At 36.0% G+C, this 20,946-nt stretch overlaps 1 protein-coding gene across 10 annotated transcripts in view; it reads left to right on the forward strand.

Moving 5' to 3' along the window:
- Window positions 1–20,946, forward strand: part of KDM6A (lysine demethylase 6A) — a 202,579-nt gene that overhangs the window by 122,076 nt on the left and 59,557 nt on the right. For all 10 annotated transcript variants that reach the window (XM_032331483.1, XM_032331484.1, XM_032331486.1 and 7 more), the window contains exons 8-9: window positions 1,883–1,917; window positions 19,455–19,548. In XM_032331483.1, coding sequence (XP_032187374.1) covers window positions 1,883–1,917; window positions 19,455–19,548 — 129 coding nt within the window. The remainder of the gene's footprint in view (window positions 1–1,882; window positions 1,918–19,454; window positions 19,549–20,946) is intronic.

The raw sequence follows: 20,946 nt of genomic DNA on the forward strand, positions 1-20,946 counted from the left end.
TTGGATTTAGTAATTCATTGCATAGGAAAGCCCTAGACAGAGGGGCAAGGGACTGAGCTAGGAGGAAGTTTGGGGTGATGGTAGGATGCTAGCTAGTTGCTGTTCTTTTCTTCCTTTTCACATTTATTAGAGAAGTAAGAAGATTGGGGAAGATGAGAATAGAGTTTTCCATCTCTTTCTCATTCTCTTAACCTGTAACCCAGTCTCTCTCCATTGATGTAGTGAGGTAAAATTTGAAACTGGAATCTGAAGGGAGAACTGTGTTGGAAAAGGGGGATGGAAAATAAGAAAAGCCCTCAACAGATACAGCGAGTTTATCTATATATGTAGAACTTTTATTATTATTTTTATGCATCGTTCACAAAAAGCTGATTTCATCTTCTAAAGATATTTTTATTTTGCTTCATCTCTGATTAGTTAATGTGTAATATTTAACAATTATTTATGGAAAGATGCAGTTTTACTTTTGATCTGAAAATGTTTGATTTTAAAGTTCATTATGTATTTCATTTGTTTTGTTCTTTATGATTACTTAGTTTAGTTCTTCCCAGATATTAGTCTAGGGAACAGGTATGAGTCTGTTGCAGAACTGATTAAAAAGGCGACTTTGCAGGGCATGTTCCAGGCACACTGAATCATAATCTCAGGAATCTCTATTTTTTTTTTTTAAGATTTTATTTATTTGTCAGAGAGAGAGAGCGAGCACAGGCAGACAGAATGGCAGGCAGAGACAGAGGGAGAAGCAGACTCCCTGCCGAGCAAGGAGCCCAATGTGGGACTCGATCCCAGGATGCTGGGATCATGACCTGAGCTGAAGGCAGCAGCTCAACCAACTGAGCCATCCAGGTGTCCCAGGAATCTCTATTTTTAACAGGCTTCCCAGGTGCATCTTACAGTTGGAGGAATCACTGACAAGAGTTAGTTCATGGTGCTTTCGGCAGTGAATACTTGATGGTAGTCCTGTGGAACTTATTTTCAAGGATCCACACAAACATTTTTGCATATAAATTTGAAAGGCTCCCAGACTCCTGAAATCCAGCTATGAAATCCAGGTAGATAGAACATTAAAAAAAAAAAAAAAAAAAAAAAAGAGTTGTCATTGAAGAATGAAACAGTATTGTAGTAGCTAGAATCCAGTTTTGATTCCTGGTTCATGGTTGGCTTTTGTTGAATCATTCATACTTTGGTGATGCAGTATCAAGGAGAGCTGCAAACAAAAGCTGAACTATATTCTTACTTGATTTTCCAGACATATTTGTTCATCTTGGGACTGTTACTATTCTTGTCTTTTAAGTGGTTTTTGGCTTTTTTTTTTTTTAATAATTCTGAAGAACTGATAGAGAAATGCAACAACTCATTTCCTCTGTGTGATATTATGAGCATCATCCTGCTTCATGACTTCTTTATAAATGTTGTTATGAAATGTGGTATAAGGAATTAGAGGCTTTCTTTGGTTTATATATATATATTTTTTTCTAAATCAAATATTGACTTTACTATATTATTGACTTGGAACTCAGTGTTTAAATACCGTGTTTTGAAATGCATAGATTATAGGAGTTTTCTCTGTTTGCTTCATCTTGCAGTTTTGAACTTTGTAAGGAGTATAGTCACTTGCTATAGATTTTAATGTAAATTTTAATAATTACACTGACAAAATTTGATAGTGACCAACAGTGAATACATGTGGCATATGTGGTGTCTTATGTTCATGTTCTTTAGTGTGTTTGCTTGTATATTGTTTTATTAAAAATAAAAGTTATGTCTCATTATTTAATCTCTATAGTGTAGATTGTGCTTATGTTTGACATTTTATATTATTACTTAATTTACCCCAAACACTATTATATTGGTATTGATTTTTTTCCCATCATCTTTGCAGTTCAGTTTCACATTGCCCACTTATATGAAACCCAGGTAAGTGTTTTAACTTACCTTACTTAAAAGTGATCACCCGTATCATTGTAAGTGAAGTCAGACATACATACAATTTAATGGGATTCTGAGCATTATCTCCTTCACATATTTTATATGCATTAAATGTGATTAAGATTTTACGTAGTGAAACAGTACTTGCTGTATATTAGGAAGTTTCATTTGATATGTTTGTCTCCAAACCTGAACTATCTGCAGCCTTTAATGACTATATTTAAGATTTCTCCTAACTCTTGATGTAGAATGCCTAGTTTTCTTTGCAGAACATTCATAGATAGTTGTTATAATGCATTGTTTTAGTTTTACTTTTTCTTAAGATTAAAATATTCCTTCCATGTGTCACCATTTGAAAGGCATAGTAGAGTCACCTCTTGATCTCAGTCCTTTTATGTTTGCTGTACTTGAAAAAGCCTTTTCAGTTTAATTTTAGAACATTCTGGTTTTGTGTATGGAAGATTTTGCTAAGTTGTGTGACAAAAGGTGTAACACATAGACATTTATTCTTGGCAGTGGGATGGAAAATCCGTTATAAGTTGGTATGAGAGTAAAATATTAAGTAATCAGAGTTTACCCCAAATATAAATTTAAAACTACTTTTTGGGGAAAAATACTGTTACATTTGTACATCTATTTTTGTAAGGTGTGTTTAGTTTCAGGGCTACCATGAGTGGTACCAGGGGTGCCAGGATTCCTGGACACTTCATCTGCTCTCCTTCCCCCCCAAAACACACATGGGTGTGTGCCCACTGAGTAAGACTTTATGCACACTCAGGTTTGGATACCCTACTAATCTAGGGATTTTATCCACCTTGAGAAGATGCATGTGAGAATTTCATTACCTTGTGGATCAGAGTCTTCACCTGCCAGTGTTAATCCTAGCCTCTTGCCAACTGCTGATTTTTGCCAAATCAGCAAAGGCGCCAAGGTTAAAGAGGCTACAAAACTCAACTCCCTCTCCAGAGTTGTTCTTTCCATGGAGACTTCGCTCCTTCTGTTACTACTTCAGTGCTCTTTGCTGCCTTCAAAATGAGAAGTTCTGATTTTCTTTTTCCCCTAAAATTTTCTAGTTCTTAGTGAGATTACTGGTCTGTTAACTAGCTGAAGCAGAAGTTTTCTCACTTTTAGTTTTTACTTTTTTATTTAGTTTTTTGAGGGGGGATAGGGTTCAAGGGGGAGAAAGAGGAATCTGAAGCAGGCTCCAGGCCTAGTGTGGAGTTGGACATAGGGCTTGATTTCACGACCCTGAGATCACGATCTGAGCCAAAACCAAGAGTTGGGTGCTTAACTGACTGAGCCTCCCAGGCGCCCCATTCTCACCTTTATTTATTTATTTATTAAATTTTAAAGATTTTATTTATTTGACAGAAATCACAAGTAGGCAGAGAGGCAGGCAGAAAGAGAGAGAGAGAGAGGAGGAAGCAGGCTCCCTGCTAAGCAGAGACCCTGATGCGGGACTCGATCCCACGACCCTGGGATCGTGACCCGAGCCGAAGGCAGAGGCTTTAACCCACTGAGCCACCCAGGTGCCCCTTTATTTATTTTTTTAAAGATTTTATTTATTTATTCATGAGACATACAGAGGCAGAGGCAGAGGGAGAAGCAGGCTCCCTGCAGAGCAGGGAGGCTGAGGTGGGATGCTGTCCCAGGACCCTGGGATCATGATGTGAGTTGAAGGCAGATGCTTAACCAGTTGAGCCACCCAGGTGCCCTCTCACCTTTATTTGTTTATTTATTTATTTATTTTAAGATTTTATTTATTTATTTGACAGATAGAGACCACAAGTAGGCCGAGAGGCAGGCAGAGAGAGAGGAGGAAGCCGGCTCCCCGCTGAGCAGAGAGCATGATGCAGGGCTCAGTCCTAGGACCCTGGAATCATGACCTGAGCCGAAGGCAGAGGCTTTAACCCACTGAGCCACCCAGGCGCCCCTCACCTTTATTTTTAATGAGAGTTTTTGCTGGTCATGGAATTCTGTTTTGTTATTTGATCACTTTGAAATTGATATTCCATTGTCTTCTGGCTTTCTTTGTTTCTGATGAGAAGTTGTTGGTATTGATCTTTTAATCTTGTGAAGGTACTGTGGGGACAGGGCCCTCCCTCCGTTGATTCATTCATTTGGTAAATTTTAGTTCCTGTTAAGATTAAACAAAACAAAATGATGAGAACAGAATTTATGGCAGAGTATATAATTAGATGACAAAAGATGATACTATAAGCATATGAAAAGATTGAAAAATCCCTATTCCAGTACTTACAACAAGGGTTTTCATTTTCAAGTAAAAATTTAAGAAAAGCAAAAATGCCTCCCTCTCTACCTAGCTATAGAATGTTACTTACAGCTGATTTATATGACTATATTTATGAATATAGAATTTTAAAATGTAAATTTAAGTAGTCATTCATGGTTAGTGGCTACTGTTAGGTAACCAAATAGTTCAGTGAAAGTTTCTTTATATAGAAAGTCTTCTGTTAATAAATGTAGAAATAATTTACTATCGCTTTATGAACCCTGAGGGCCCTGTCCCCACATTACCTTCATAGGATTATACAGGAAGACCATGATTAAGACAAAAGTGAGGGAATACTTATTTTAACAGGAGTGATTAAGGTAGGCCTCTCTGAATAAGAGTTACTTGGGCTGAGTCCTGAGTGGAGAGAAGGAGCCAGTGATAAAAGTCAGTTGGGGCTGATGGAGTGCTGATAGAGTGGAGTTCATGTGTGTTGCTGGGTCATTCTAATAAAGAGGTGTTACCAACTATAGTGGCTTTGTGGTACTGAATTTATGTTTGAAAGACAAAAAGGAGGCCTATTGTAGAAATGGAAGTGTAGGTTATATTTTTTGTTTGTTTCTTTAAAACTTTTTTGGTTAAATTTCATCATAAATCTGGCTTGGGTTATTTTTCAGCTTTATTGAAGTGTAATTGGCAAATAAAATTAAGATAAACTGCACAGTGTGTGATTTGATATACATACATATAGTGAAAGGTTTTCTCCCATCAAGTTAATTAACACACCCATCACCTCATATATGCCCTCTCCCCATGAGATCCTACACATATATGATATCAAACACTGTTTGTCTTTCTCTGTCTGGCTTATTTCACGTAGCATAATGCCTTCCACGTTTATCCGTGTTGTTGTATATGACAGGATTTCCTTTTTTAAGGCTGAAATACTAGTCCATTATATTTATATATCACATTTTCTTGATCTGTTTTTTTTTTTTTTAAGATTTTATTTATTTGAGAGAGGGAGTACAAGAAGGGGAAAGGGCATGGAGAAGGAGACTCCTCACTGAGCAGGGAGCTAGACGTGGGGTCCAGTCCCAGGACCCCAGGATCATGAACTGACCCAAATGCAGATGCTTAACTAACTGAGCCACCTAGGCGCACTTTTCTTGATCCATCTTTTGACAGATACTTAAACGTTGTTTCCATACCTTCGCTGTTGTCTGTAATGCTGCATTGCACACGGGAATACAGATATCTCTTTGAGATCTGGTTTGCACACGGGAATACAGATATCTCTTTGAGATCTGGTTTTGAGATCTGTTTTCAGATATGGTTTTGTTTCCTTTGAAAATATACAGACAAGTGGAATTGCTGGATGATATGGTATGTCTGTTTAGGTACAGATAATTTTAATGGGTTGCCATCTCCCACACATCTGTTCTTACTAGATCTAAAAATCAGATTCTCAGGTTTCTGTGTATATTATCATACCTTCTCTAAATAAAGTTAATTTTGTTCCTCCGTATAACGTCATCTGTCCAAGTAAATATATTAAGAATTATTCTTGGAAAGTTATATCAGTTATTTTTTAATGTTTTTATTTAAATTCCAGTTAGTCAGCATACAGTGTGATATTAGTTTCAGAGTACGATATAGTGATTCAACATTTCCCATTCATTACCCAGTGCCCATCACAACAGATGCACTCCTTAATCCCCCTACCTATTTAGCCTATTCCCTCGACCTTCCTTCTGGTAACTGTCAGTTTGTTTTCTAAGGTTAAGTCTGTTTCTTGGTTTGCCTTTGCTCTTTTGTTTCTTAAATTCCACATATGAGTGAAATCATCTGGTGTTTGGCTTTTTCTGACTCACTTATTTCACTTAGCATAATACTCTCTAGCTCCATCCACATCATAGCAAATGGCAAGATTTCATTCTCTTTTATGGCTGAATAATATTCCATTATATACACACACACACACACACACACACACACACACACCACACACATCTGCTTCATTCATCAGTTGATGCACACTTGGGCTGTTTTGATAATTCAGCTATTATAGATAATGTTGCTATAAACACAGGGGCGCATGTATCCCTTTGAATTAGTTGTATTCTTTGGGTCAGTACCCAGTAGTGCAATTACTAGATCATAGGGTAGTTCTATTTTTAACTTCCTGAGGAACTTCCATACTGTTTTCCAGTGTCTGCACCAGTTTGCATATCCGCCACCAGTACAAGAGGTTTCCTGTTTAACCACATCCTTACCCATACCTATTGTTTCTTGTGTTGCTGATTTTAGCCATTGTGACAGGTTTGAGGTGATACTGTAGTTTTGATTTGCATTTCCCTGATGATGAGTGATGCTGAGCATCTTTTCGTGTGTCTTTTGGCTACTTACATGTCTTCATTGGAAAAGTTTCTATTCATGTCTTCTTCCCATTTTTTAATTGGATTATTTGTGTTTAGGGTGGCTATGGTATAAGATCTTTGTATAGTTTGCATATTAACCCTTTACCAGGTATGTCCTTTGCAAATATTTTCTCCCATTCTGTAGGTTGCCTTATAGTTTTGATGATTGTTTCCTTTGCTGTGTAGAGCTGTTTGTTTTGCTGCAATCCCAATAGCTCATTTTTACTTTTCTTTCCCTTGCGTCAGGAGACCTATCTAGAAAAAAGTTGCTGTGGCTCATGTCAAAGAAATAACTGCCTGTGCTTTCTTCAAGGACTTTTATGGTTTCAGATCTCACTTTTAGGTCTTTAATCCACTTTGAGTTTATTTTTGTATATGATGAAAGAGAATGATCCTAGTTCCTTTTTTTTTTTTTTTTTTTTTTTTTTTTTGCATGTTGTTCAGTTTTCCCAGTTCCATTTGTTGAAGAGACTGTCTTTTTTCCAGTGGCTATTGTTTCCTGCTTTGTTGAAGATTAATTGGCCATGTAACTGGTCCATTTCTGGGTTTTCTGTTCTGTTCTGTTCTGTTCTATTGATCTGTGTGTCTGTTTTTGTCCCAGTACTATAGTGTTTTGATTATTGCAGCTTTGTAATATATCTTGAAGTCTATAATTGTGATGCCTTCAGCTTTGCTTTTTTTTTTAAAGCTGTGTTGTTGTTTTTTTTAAGATTTTATTTATTTATTAGAGAGAGAGATCACAAGCAGGCAGAGAGGCAGGCAGAGAGAAGGGGGGGGCAGGCCCCCTGCTGAGCAGAGAGCCCGATGTGGGGCTCGATCCCAGGACCCCGAGATCATGACCTGAGCTGAAGGCAGAGGCTTAACTTACTGAGCCACCCAGGCGCCCCAGCTTTTCTTTTTCAAGGTTGCTCTGGTTATTCAGGGTCTTTTGTGGTTCCATGCAAATGTTAGGATTGTTTGTTCTAGCTCTGTAAAAATGGTGCTAGCGTTTTGATAGGGATTGCTTTAATTGTGTGCATTGCTTTGGGTGGTATAGGCATTTTAACAATTTTTGTTCTTCCAGTACATGAGCATGGAATGTCTTCCCATTTCTTTGTGTCATTTTCAGTTTCTTTGCTGTTTTATAGTTTTCATAGTACTGGTCTTTCACTTCTTTGGTTAGGTTTATACCTAGGTATCTTGCTTTTGGTGCAGATGTAACTGGGATTGATTCCTTAATTTCTCTTTGTGCTGCTTCGTTGTTCAAATGATTGGTTTGCTGTATAGAAATGAAACAGATTTCTGTACATTGATTTTTTTATCCTATAACTTTACTGAATTTGTTTATCAATTCTGGCAGTTTTTTTGTGGATTCTTTCAGGTTTCCTATATATCAGGTAATCTGCAAATAGCGAACGTTTGACTTCTTCCTTGCCAATTGGGATACCTTTGTTTTTGTTGTCTGGTTCCTGTGAGTAGGACTTCCAGTCTATGTTGAATGAAAGTGGTGAGAGTGGACATACCTGTCTACCTGTCTTATTCTAATTATAGAAATAAAGCTCTTAGTTTTTCCCCATTTAGTATGATGTTAAGTGTGGGTTTTTTTTTTTTTTTTTTTCATGTATGGCCTTCGTTATATTGAGGTATTCCTCTAAACCTGCTTTTTAGAGTTGTTTTTTTTTTTTTTTTAAATCATGAGTGGATGTTGTGCTTTATCAAATGCTTTTTCTGTGTCTTTTGAAGTGATCCTGTAGTTCTTTTCGTTTTCTCTTGTTAGTTGATGTTATCACGATTGATTTGCAAATATTGAACCACCCTTCCAACCCAGGAATAAATCCCACTTGATCTTGGTGAATGATTTTTTTTAATGTATTGTTGAATTTGGGTTGCTAGTGTTTTGTTGAGGATTTTTGCATCTGTTTTCATCGGAAATATTGGCCTGTATTTCTGTTTTTTGTGCGTGTCTTCATCTGATTTTGGTATCTGGGTAATGCTGCCCTCATAGAATGAATGTGGAAGATTTCCTTCCTTTTCTTTTCTTTCTTTTTTGGGGGGGTGGGGGATTGTTTGAGGAGAATAGGTATTAACTCTTTAAATGTTTGGTAGAATTTACCTATAAAAGCCATCTGGTTCTGGACTTTTGTTTTTTGGGAGTTTTTTGATTATTTATTCTGTTTCTTTGCCAGTTATCAGTCTTTTTTTTCTGTTCCTGTTTTTAGTTTTGGTAATTTATGTTTCTAGGAATTTATCCATTTCTTCTAGGTTGTCCAGTTTGTTGGCATATAGTTTTTCATCATAATAGTCTTAAAATTGTTTGTATTTCTATGGTGTTGGTTGTTATTTTACCTGCCTCATTTGTGTTTTTATTTGGGTCCTTTTTCTTTTCTTTTTGATAAGTCTGAGTAGAGGTGTATTAATTTTATGTTTTTTTTTTTTTTCCAAGAACCAGCTCCTCGTTTCATTGATTTTTGTTGTGTTTCTCATTTCTGTATCATTTATTTTTGCTCTTATCTTTATTATTTCCTTCCATCTACTGGCTTTAGGCTTCATTTGTGGTTCTTTTTGTAGGTCCTTTAGGTATAAGGTTAGGTTGTTTGAGACTTTTCTTGCTTCATGAAGTAGGTCTATATTGTTGTATACTTCCCTCTTAGAACCCACTTTTGCTGCATTCCAAGGGTTTTGGACCTTTGTGTTTTATTTTCATTTGCTTCCATTTTTTTTTTTTTTTTAAATTTCTTTGATTTCCTGGTTGACCCATCCCTTATTTAGTATCAGGTTATTTAACCTCCGTATATTGCTGGCCTTTGCAGATTTTTTCCCGTGATTGACTTCTAGTTTGATAGTGTTAGGGTCAGAAAAAGGGTATGGTATGATTTTGATCTTGATTTTGTTGTGTCCTGTTTTGTGGCATAATATGTAATCTATTCTGGAAAATGTCCCATGTGCACTTGAAAAGAATGTATATTCTGCTGTTTTAGGATGGAAGGTTTGGAATGTATCTGTTAAATCCATCTTGTACCATGGTTTCCTTTTTGTTTTTCTCTTCAGTTGATCTGGTCATTGATATAAGTGTGGTGTTAAGCCCCCTACTATTATCGTATTATTATGGATTAGTTCTTTTCTGTTTATTATTGTGTTATGTATTTGGGTGCTCCCATGTTGGGTGCATAAATATTTATAATTTATTTTCTTTTTGGATTGTCCCCTTTATTATTATAAAGTGTCTCTCTTTGCCTCTCATTACAGTCTTTGTTTTAAAGTCTAGTTTATTTGATATAAGTATTGCTAGGCAGGCTTTCTTTTGACAACCATTTGCGTGATAAATGTTTTTCCATCCCCTTACTTTCAGTCTGCCTGTGTCTTTAGGTCTAAAACCAGTTTCTTCTAGGCAGCATATAGACAGATCTTGTTTTTTTAAGCCATTCTGTTACCGTTTGTCTTTTGATTGGGCCGTTTATTCCATTTTCATTCAAAGTAATTATTGATATGTATTTATTGCCAGTTTATTACTTGTGTTGTGGTTGTTACTAGAGATTTTCTCTGATCCTTATGATTCTTTCATGGTTTTCTGGTTTTCTTTAGTGATTTAGTGACTTATTTGGATTTCTTTCTCTTAGTTCTTTGCATATCTATTATTCTTTGATTTGTAGTTACCGCTGGGTTTGTATAGGACATCATCTGCTTATAGTAGTGTCTATTAACTTGATGGCTGTTTAAGTTTGAACCTGTTCTTTACTCCTCTTCTCCCCATGTTTTAGGTATATGTTGTTATTTTATATCCTTTTATTTTGTGTGTTCTTTGACTGATTTTTTTTTAACAGAAATACTCATTTTTACTGCTTTTGTGTTTCCTACTTTCATACTGTAACTTTTGGTTTTTCTTTTCCACTCACAGAGTCCCCATTTAGTATTTTTTGCTGGGCTGGCTTAGTGGTCACAAACTCTTTTAGTTTTTGTTTGTCTGTGAAACTCTTCATCTCTCCTTCTATTCTGAACGTTAGCCTTGCTAGATGAGTATTCTTGACTGCACATTTTTCCTACTCAGTGCTTTGAATGTATCCTACCAGTCCTTTTTGGCTTGGAGAGTTTTCTGCTGAAAAATGAGCTGATAGCCTTATGGGTTTTCTGTTATAAGTAACTGTCTTCTTTTGTCTTGCTGCTTTTAAATTTTTTTCCTTATTACTGCACTTTTGTCAGTTTAGTTACATTTTTTGGTGTGGGTCTGCTTTTGTTGACTTTAATGGGACTTCTCTGTGCTTCCTGGATCTGGATAGCTGTTTCCTTCCCCAGGTAAGGTGAAGTTTTCAACTATTATTTCTTCATATAAGTTTTCTGCCCTCTTTTCTCTCTCTCTGGGACTCCTATGATACAAATGTTACTGTGTTTGATGGAGTCACTGAGTTCCTTAAGTCTGTTCTTGTTTTGTATAATTCTTCTTTTTCTTTTTTGTTCAGCTTCATCGCTTTCCTTTACTTTGTTTTTTCGGACATTAATTTATTCCTTTATGTCTTCCAGCCTGCTGTTCATTGCATCAAGCATGTTTCTAATCTCACTTACTGTACTCTGCATCTTCGATTCTTTTATAACTCCTTTATTTATGTGGTAGGGGTCTCACTGATGTCTTCCATTCTTTCTCAAGTTCAGGTGAGTATCTTTATGATCACTGATTTAAGGTCTCCATCAGTTCTGTTACTTACACCAGTTTTGCCTACATCTCTGGCCATGCATGTCCTTATCTTGTTCTTTCATTTGGGATAAATTGCTGTCTTATTTTGTCTAAGTCCGTGCCGCCTTCTCTGTATTAGAAAAGCCAGTTATGTCTCCTGCACCTGAAAGTAATGGCCTTACGAAGGAGAGGTCATGTAGTGCCCCAGAGTTTCGTGCTTCAGGGAGTGTGTCTGGTGTGTGCTACAGGCACTGTGCTCTTGCGTTCTGGCTGCTCTAACCTTCAGGCCAGTTATCTGCAGAGATTCTTTTTGCCAGTCCTGGGCAGTTTTGGTCCCTGGCCTGAATGTGGCAAGTTTTAACTAGTGCTCCAGTTTGCTTGTGAAATGAGACCTGTCATCACCTCCACTGGAACTGAGACCCTACAGAACTTTCTTGTCGGGACCTGTGGTGTGGGGAGGGGTTTGTTTTGGTCTTTTGGGGGGAGGCGTCCATGGTGCTGGGACTGAGGTAAGCTGACTGAGAGAAGGGGCAGTTCCACCAGAATGGAGGTGGGGCAGGGTGGGGCTGAGTGTTAAGTTATTTAGGCAGCCAATATCTGAATTGCACTGGTTCCTGCTGGTAGTGGCTCTGCTCTTTTCCTGAGTGGTAGGGGAGTGAAATGGTGCCAGCCAGAAGCCTTGTTTCCAGAGATGTCTCTCCCCAGAATGCTGCCTCTCATGGGCATGCTCTCAGAAGAGTAGATCTCCCTGTTGTGTGCACCAGGCACTCTTCAGATCATTGTTTCCATGCTCTATGTCTCTGGGTTGTTTGCCTACCTTTTCTCCAAAAGCAGCCTCGATAAGCTCTGGACTCTCCCAGAGCCCAGCCCAGTGCAGTCCACTCATACTTTAAACTCTGGGTTTAAGCCCCTCAGTTGCAAGATACCATGAAACTCAGCTCCTCTCATTTTCCAAGCCAGTGGCATTGGGGAAATTTTTCCTTATGCATTCCCGTGTGCCCCTCTCACTCTCTCACCCTTCTTCCTGACCACAGCTGTACCCACTCTGCAGCAGCCATTATCTGTTTCTCCCTTAAACCACATCTTCACATTTTTCTGCCTTCAGTGTTACCTTGTCTGTACCTCTTTAGTTGTGGTTTTTTTCTGCCAGTCTTCAGGTTGATATCTGGGGCATTTAAGATGATATGATAGTTACATATTTGTTCATGGGAAGAGGTGCGCCAAGAGTCCTCCTACTTTGCGGCCATCTTTGAGGGAAGTCCTCTATCAGTTATTTAATTTACCACTCCCATTTATTAGCTGAGACTCTAGAACCACTTTTTTGTAATAGTAGTAGTAGTAGTAGTAGTAATAGTAATTGGCCTTTTCCTTGAATTTAATGAAATAACTTGAACAGTTTGCCATCTGAATTCTTAATTAGCCTTTAAAGATGAAAGATACAGAATTTTCCCTTTTAATTTTTTTATTAAAGCATTACTTAATTTTTTTAATAGATAACCCAAAATGAAAATGCTTGAAAGAATACACAGGGAAGTAGCCTCCTCATTTCTTTTCTGTAACAGCCTATTCTCCTCCCCAGATTTTTTCTTTCCCCTCCCCATTTCATATCTTTTCAGAGAAATCCATGTATGTATAAGCAAATCCATTTATGTGTTTGCATGTATATTCATTTTTCTTAATTTTATTGAAACATTAGCCAATTATGTGTGTTCTCACTTGACCTTACATAAATTAAGTTAGTATTATATTTTGGAAATCATTCCATATCAGTGCATGTAGAGCTGTATTACGTCTCTTTGCATAAATGCACTGTAACTAATTTAATTATTTTTCCCTTGAGGGATAGTTAAAATAATGTCATGAATAACACTGTTTATAAGAATCATTATTTTCATTTTGAACCTTCCCTTCTAACTGTCCAACTTTAGTTTATTACCAAAACACTGTAGATTGATTTCCCTTCTATGCATTATAGAAATCCAAAAATTCTGAAGAAAGAGAAGTTCCAGTTGATATTTAAAGATGCAGTAAGTATGCCATGAATATGTAGGGTCAAGAATGATTCAATGCAAGGAAATCTGTTACTAAAACAAAAATCAGTGTAAGGAAAAATATTTTTTAAAAAAGAAGTTAATAATGTGAAAAGGAAAGCAAACAGTAGACCTAATTAATAGGTCAAAACTTTAGTTCTCTGAAAAAATTAAGAATAGATAATCTACTGGGTAACTTGATCAAGGGAATAAAAGAGAAAGCACACAAAATAAGGTAACCATGAAAACAGAAGAAATTAGAGCTATAATACGAGACTACTAAACAGACCTCTGTGAAAATGAATTAAAAATTTAATGACATGGACTACTTCCCAGGGAAATACAGATTAGCAAAATTGACCTCATTAGAAAATTATAAAAAGTCAGTTTCTATAAAAGAAATAGGGAAAATTAAGTAATGCCCTACAGAAAGCACCATGGCCAGATGGTTTTACAGGGGAATTCTACCAAGCCTTTAAAGACCTAATAATTCTAATACTTTATACATGTTCCAGAGCTATGGAAATGAAAAACTTCTCTCTCTCTCCTTTCTCTTTATTAAAGGGGGGAAGTTGCTAGCAGCTTTTAATCTGACTTGAGAGACATTTGTGTTTGGTAATAGAGTCCTTTCTGCACTTGATGATTTTGTAGCATATTTCAAAAATATAAAGGAAACAAAATCCCTGATTCTAAAAACTAACTATAAACCACAGTGCTTTCATATCTTCTTTCTTTAAATTGTAAAATATATGTGACATAAATTTTAGCATTTTAGCCATTTTTAAGTTCATTGTGTCATTAAGTACATTCACATTGTGGAACCATCACTACCATTCATCTGCAGAGTTTTTTCATCATCCCAGACTGAACCCATTAAACAGTAAGTTCTCATTCCTCCTTCCACCCAGCCCCTGGCCATCAACTAGTCTACATTCTGCTTCTGTGAATTTAACTAGCTCATGTAAGTGGAATCATATTGTCTTTTTGTGCCAGGCATATTTCATTTAGCATTATTATCTTTAGGTTTGTACATGTTGTAGCATGTATGAGAACTTAACTCTTTTTTTTTTTTTAAGATTTTATTTATTTATTTGACAGAGATCACAAGTAGGCAGAGAGAGAGAGGAGGAAGCAGGCTCCCCGCAGAGCAGAGAGCCCGATGTGGGGCTCGATCCCAGGACCCTGGGATCATGACCTGAGCCGAAGGCAGAGGCTTTAACCCACTGAGCCACCCAGGCGCCCTGAGAACTTAACTCTTCTTTAAGGCTTAATAATATTTCATTGTTTTATGTACGCACTACATTTTGTTTATCCATTCATCTATTGGTGGACACTTGTGTGGCTTCCACCTTTTGGCTTTGAACATGAGTGTGCAAATATCTGTTTGAGTCCTTGCTTATAATTCCTTTTGATGTGTAACTAGAAGTGAAATTACTGGAATTTTATGATAATTCTACGTTTAATTTTTTGAGGAACCATAATATTGTTTTTCCCCATTTCTCTGTTTGAAGCAAGTGTACCTGATAAAAATAGTACAAAAGGGAAGCAATATATATGGGCCAATATCAGTAATAAATATTGGTGTAAAAGTACTAAGTAGAAATTTAGCAAACAAAATTATTACCTCATTGAGTCAGCTTGAGGGGATGGGGTTTCTAATCAACAACTCTGTTACAAGTTTAGAAACCAATTATAATAATGAAATATAAGATATAGAATAAAATGTTTAGTTCATACTGAAATGAATAATTCTGTATTATAAATGCTTTAAGAAAATGAATATAAATGAATTTATATTGCATATTTATATTTGAATTTATTTATATTCATTTATAAATGAATTATGATAGTACAAATTGTGAATATAAATGGCAAATAAATGGAAGAAAGGGGACACTTTTTTTTTTTTTTACTTATGGAGAATTTCAGTCAATGAATGAGGAAAGATGACTATCTCTCACAAGGTGGTACTTAACTAATTTCCAAGGGACAGTCTTCAAAGTAACTAGCCAGTACTTTTTATGTGTCGAGGTGCTGAAAATTAAAAACAGAGGATCTGGGACGCCTGGGTGGCTCAGTGAGTTAAGCCGCTGCCTTCGGCTCAGGTCATGATTCCAGGGTCCTGGGATCGAGTCCCACATCGGGCTCTCTGCTCAGCAGGGGGCCTGCTTCCCTTCCTCTCTCTCTGCCTGCCTCTCTGCCTACTTGTCATTTCTCTCTGTCAAATAAATAAATAAAATCTTTAAAAAAAAAAAAACAAAAAAAAACAGAGGATCTGTCCCAGATTGGAGGAGAATAAGGAGACATGCAACCTGAACATAGTATGGGATCTTGGATTATCTCTTGGACAGTTGGTGAAAATTGGAATAAATTATGTAGGTTAATAGTGTTGTATCAGTGTTAAATTCTGTCAGTCTTTTCGTGTATTTTGAAGCTCTTTTATTGTTACTGTTATGTCCTGTTGCTCTTTATGAAATTTTTTTTTTTAATCCCTGGTAATAATCTTTGCCTTGAAGCCTGCTTAATTTGATCTGAATCTGGTCACTTCAGCTTTCTAATGCTTAGTTGTTTGCATGGTATCGTTTTCATCCTTTTATTTCAACCTTCTTGTGTGTTTATATGTAAAGCGCATCTCTTACGGTATATTTTTGGGTCTTTTCTAAATCTTTTCTGGACATCTTTTTAGTTTGGAACGTCTAGTCCGTTATATTTAACTTGGCTGTCATTCTTGTTGTGTATCCTTTGTATTTTGTTGTTTTTCTCTGGCGCTTTTCAAAGGTCTTTTTCCATTTGGTTTTTAAGAATTTGACTATGAATTGCCCAGGGATTGTTTCTTTCTTTCGTTTTTTTAATTTTATTTATTTGACAGAGAGAGAGAAATCACAAGTAGGCAGACAGGCAGGCAGAGAGAGAGGGAGAAGCAGGCTCCCTGCTGAGCAGAGAGCCCGATGCGAGGCTCTATCCCAGGACCCTGAGATCATGACCTGAGCTGAGGGCAGAGGCTTAACACACTGGGGCACCCTGTTTCTTTCTTTATACTTACACTACTTATGGTTTTCTTAGTCTTTTAGACATGGGATTTGATATTTTTCATCAGTCTGGAAGGTCTTAGCCATTATATTATATCTTTTCTGCTCCATTCTTTTTCCCTTCTTGGATTCCGGTTACATGTATGGTAGACTGTTATTGCCTCATTTATCTTTGGATGGCTTTTATTTTTAAGTCTCCAATCTGCTCTTCAGTTTCTGTTCTATCCAGTGATATTTTTTTTGAATTTTGGATGTTTTTCAGTTTTTAGAAATCATTTTTTAGAAAATTTTTTATTATGATTACCATAATTTATTTATATTTACTTTTTATTCAGTTTTTAGAATATTTTTGTTTCTTTCCATGCTTTAATTTCTTACCCATTCACTCATTATGATCATATTTTTCTTATTGTCCATGAATTGTTAAAGTGGCTGCCTTAAAATTATTTACAGATTTCATCATCTAATTTCATAGTTGATTTTCATTAATTTCCTTTTCTTTTGAATGTGCGTAAAATCTTCCTGATTCTTTATAAATCTGGTAATTTTACCCTGGGGCTGTCATGAATAATACATTTTGGAGTGACTTTGTTTTATTTTTCTGAAGATTGATGTTTTTGTTTTATATTAGCCAGTTAATTTTGATCACGGCACACTAAATGTGGTCACCCCTGTAGCTGACGGGCTGAAATCTCTGTTTAGTTCTTTTAGACTGCTGGACATCTGCCATGTTCATGCATAGTTCAGCAGTCAGTAAGAGATTTAGGCAGAGTTTAACCACAGAATTTGGAGTCTCTTTCGTTTATTCTCTCCTTCCTAGGATTTCTCCCCTCACGTCCATCTCTTGTCATAGCTTCAAAGTGCGTCCTCTGATTCTTCAGACTAGTGAGATTCCTCATTTCTTTTGAGTTCTAGCCAGCCAGGCACCAGTTAAGTCCTGCTCTCAGGTGAAAATCCTAGTAAAAGGGGGGTTACTCATCCACTACCATAACCTTTTCTTAAGGGTTAATGTTTCTGGTTTCCCTCTGGGCTTTCTGATAGTTGGCTTATATTTTATCCAGAGCTGAAAACTGCCTGTGGAACAGCTTCTCCAGCATTACCAGAGGCAAAACTTAAAAACACCTTTAAAGATAAACTCATGTTGCTTTTTGTATGCCATATGTAATCCTGCATATTGTTCTAGTGTAAGCATCCATCATATTTTGTGTTTTCACTCCTAGTGACATAGACCTAGGTTGACTCCAGTTCCTGATACTATCAACAGTACCATTTAGAGCATTACCTGTGGAAATGTTTCTTTTGTATGTGTGTCCCAAGAGTGAGCTTGCTGGATTGTAGTGTGTTTGCATACCTAATTTCATGAATCAGTCCCCTTCCAGCAGGGCATGAGTGTTTTCCTTTGCTCACATCCCCAAAAGACTTGGATTACCCAACTTACTTATGTTTGCCAATCTGATGAGTAGGTGATAGTATTTCATTTAAACTTGCATTTTCTGATTTCTGGAGTTACATGCTTGTTCACATGTTTTTCACCTTTATGTGTTGGTTTTTGTGTTCATTGCTTATTTTTCCACCTTGTGTTTCAAATCAGATCTTTATTTTTCCTTAGGATTTGTATTGTTTTGGCCATGCCAAAGAACTTCTTTCCCATCTCAAAGAAATACTCTCCTACATTTTTTTTTCTCATATGGTTCTGAACTGCATGTATATGATAAGAGGTAGAAGTCTAACTCGATGTTTCTCAGTGTGATGCAACCAGTTTTTAAAATATGTTTTATTATTATTATTGTTTGTGTTTGGAAGTATGTTTTAGCATGCCACTCAAAGGAATTGAGTTGGGTAACTTGTTCCTTACCTTGTATTAATTGCCTAAACAACTTTTTGGGATCAGATTAATATTTAGGAGAACTAATTTAATTGATGAGTAAAAGTTTAAGTAGTAGCTTCTGTTACTATCATTGGCTAGTTCTTTCTGATCTTTTCTATGTTGACATACTGTATACATGTAGCACCTTACTTGTTTCTCCAGCTGTTTGCTTACCTCATTTGATCCTTAGAACAACTCCAGATGGAAAGATTGGGTATTAGCTCTGTTTTATGGATGTTGAGTCATAGTTTCAGTGATTTGCCTGAGGCTCTTACAGCTGGTTTTGTATTTCTGCCTATGGTTTTTTGTTTGTTTGTTTGTTGTTGTTGTTGTTGTTGTTTTTATTTAGAAAGATTTTACTTATTTGGGAGAGTGAGTGAGTGAAAGGGAGAGAGAGCACAAGCCAGCTGTGGGGGAGCTACAGGGAGAGGGAGAAGCAGACTTCCTGCTGAGCAAGGGAGGCCAGTGTGGGACTGGATCCCCAGTCATGACCTGAGCCAAAGGCAGACACTTAGTGGAGCCACCCAGGAGCCCCTATACCTATGTTTTGTTGAGAAGAATTTGTTTGTCAGGCAGCTGTGGAGTATTGCTGATAATGAATAAAAGCCACCTCAATCCATTTTTCTGCTGAGTATGTTTTAAAGGTAATATTTATGAGGTTTTCTTTTGTTAGCTTACCCCTTTTTCCCCCCTTCTCCTTTTTCTTGGAGAAACAGTCTTAAGCTTTATGGCTGTAACAATAATGGGTTTCTTTCACATTAGTACTTTTGGTGGGAAGGGGCTGAGGGTAAATGGTTTCATTTAGAGATTTGCCTATGGAACCTTTAAATATTGTGAATGCTGTTACTCTCTAAGTATGGGAAATTTGGTATCTTTAAAATCATACATATTATAATTTTTTTCCTTAGGATATATACCAGTATCCTTTAAACTTAGGTTTTAACTACTTTTGCATTTAGATTTTTTAAAGCATTTTTGGTGTATACTCTGTTATTTTTATTAAGTTCCTTGGGAACTTGGTGTTTCTAGGTAAACAGATTATGCACTTGGAGGTAGAATATTTCTCTCGCTTCATCAGTGTTATGAAATAAAGGTGAAATTATTTGTTATTAAATAAGTTGATGATTTTAACAATTGAGATGAAGCACATTCTTAAAATTAGGGCATCTTTTAATACTTTGTCAGGGTTATGTAGTAAATCTTTTTTAAAAATATTATTCAGTAAATCCTAATAGATGAGCTGATTCTTCAAAGATACCAATTTTATTTTTCTTTAAATATCTTTTTTCTGCTTTTTTTAGAGGAAGTATCATTCTGCAAAGGAAGCTTACGAACAACTTTTGCAGACGGAAAACCTTTCTGCACAAGTAAAGGCAACTGTCTTACAACAGTTAGGTATGTAATAGTGTACATTTAGTGTATTATAAGCTTTTCTCTTTATGATTTTTACGTGTCAGAGATGGCAAATATATGACTCCTATATTCTATTCTTTTTCCTTCTTTTACCCAGAGTTGATAGAATTAATCTGAACTGAGCATATTTCCACCTTCTGCCAAGCATTGTCCATTTCATTTCAGTTCTTCAGTGAAGCTAGTCCTTTTAAATTCTCAGAAATTATTCTCTAGTATTTAACCTGTGGGTGAAGGAAGTTGAATACTTCTTTGTGCTACATATACTTAGTACTAAAGTCACTTGGTGGTTGGTGAGCTTGCTTTCATAGCTCTGTCAATAAGATTAACTGAAACATTTCATTTAAAAGTTGTGGAATATCTAACAGTATAGTGTTTTTGTACACATGTAGTATTCTAGTCTGTTGTTAAAGATGAAGAAATGTAGCCATTTGGTTGTAATATGTTACTGTGACCAAGACAATAGTGATTGAGTTCCCTACATTAGTTTTGTTATATAGTTATTGAGTCATATTTCCTTCATGTATTTGTTATTTGGGTTTTCCCCCCAGCTTTTGTTTATTTGTTTTTGGTCTGGGCAAATAATTTATTCTTAATTTTTAACCAATGTGTAGTAATATGAATATTTTCATAAATGTGACTTCTTACATAGTTTTAAAATCATTTAAGCCTAGATTTTATCACTGATCTTCATGATATTGGTACATATCATATGATTAATTATACAAACTGAGCACATTGCCTTAATATAAAACTTTAATTTTTAGTTTTGTTTTTAATTTAATCTCTGGTTAGAATTTTACTTGAGTTATCCATACTTTCAAAAATTGTGAAATTACTTGAATATTTTTTTAGTAAGCTTACAGATCATGTTAGAGTATTGTGAATTTGTATCTTTAAATTAAAACAAGTTTATCCCTCTCTGTTCCCCCTCCATTTGCATGCGTGTGGGCTCTCTCTCAAATAAATAAATGAAATCTTTAAAAAAATTTATAACAAGCTTACTAGTAAAAACGTTTTTTGTGTTCTTAAGTAAAAAGAACAAAGTAATGCCTTTGGCATAAGGCTGCTTACTCATTCAGCTAATATTTGAATATGAACTTTTTTTTAATCCACTCTATAAGTTTTTATGCATTTTAGATGCAGTGAAGAAAATGTCAATAGCAAAAATGCATACACCTTTTAAATTTAGGAAATAAATTGAAATAGTTTTGGATTATGTTTGAATCACCTGTCCTCTTTAGCGTTGGCTTACTATATTTCAGAGTGTAAGTATAATAAACTTCATGCTTTTGAAAGGAAAAAACACTTCTCCTAATTAAGTCTAACTTATGCCTACACATCAGTCCTTCTGCTTGCTTGTCATTACTGCTTAAGCAGCTC

Source organism: Mustela erminea, chromosome X, assembly GCF_009829155.1.
Source record: "Mustela erminea isolate mMusErm1 chromosome X, mMusErm1.Pri, whole genome shotgun sequence".
Classification (NCBI taxonomy): Eukaryota; Metazoa; Chordata; class Mammalia; order Carnivora; family Mustelidae; genus Mustela; species Mustela erminea.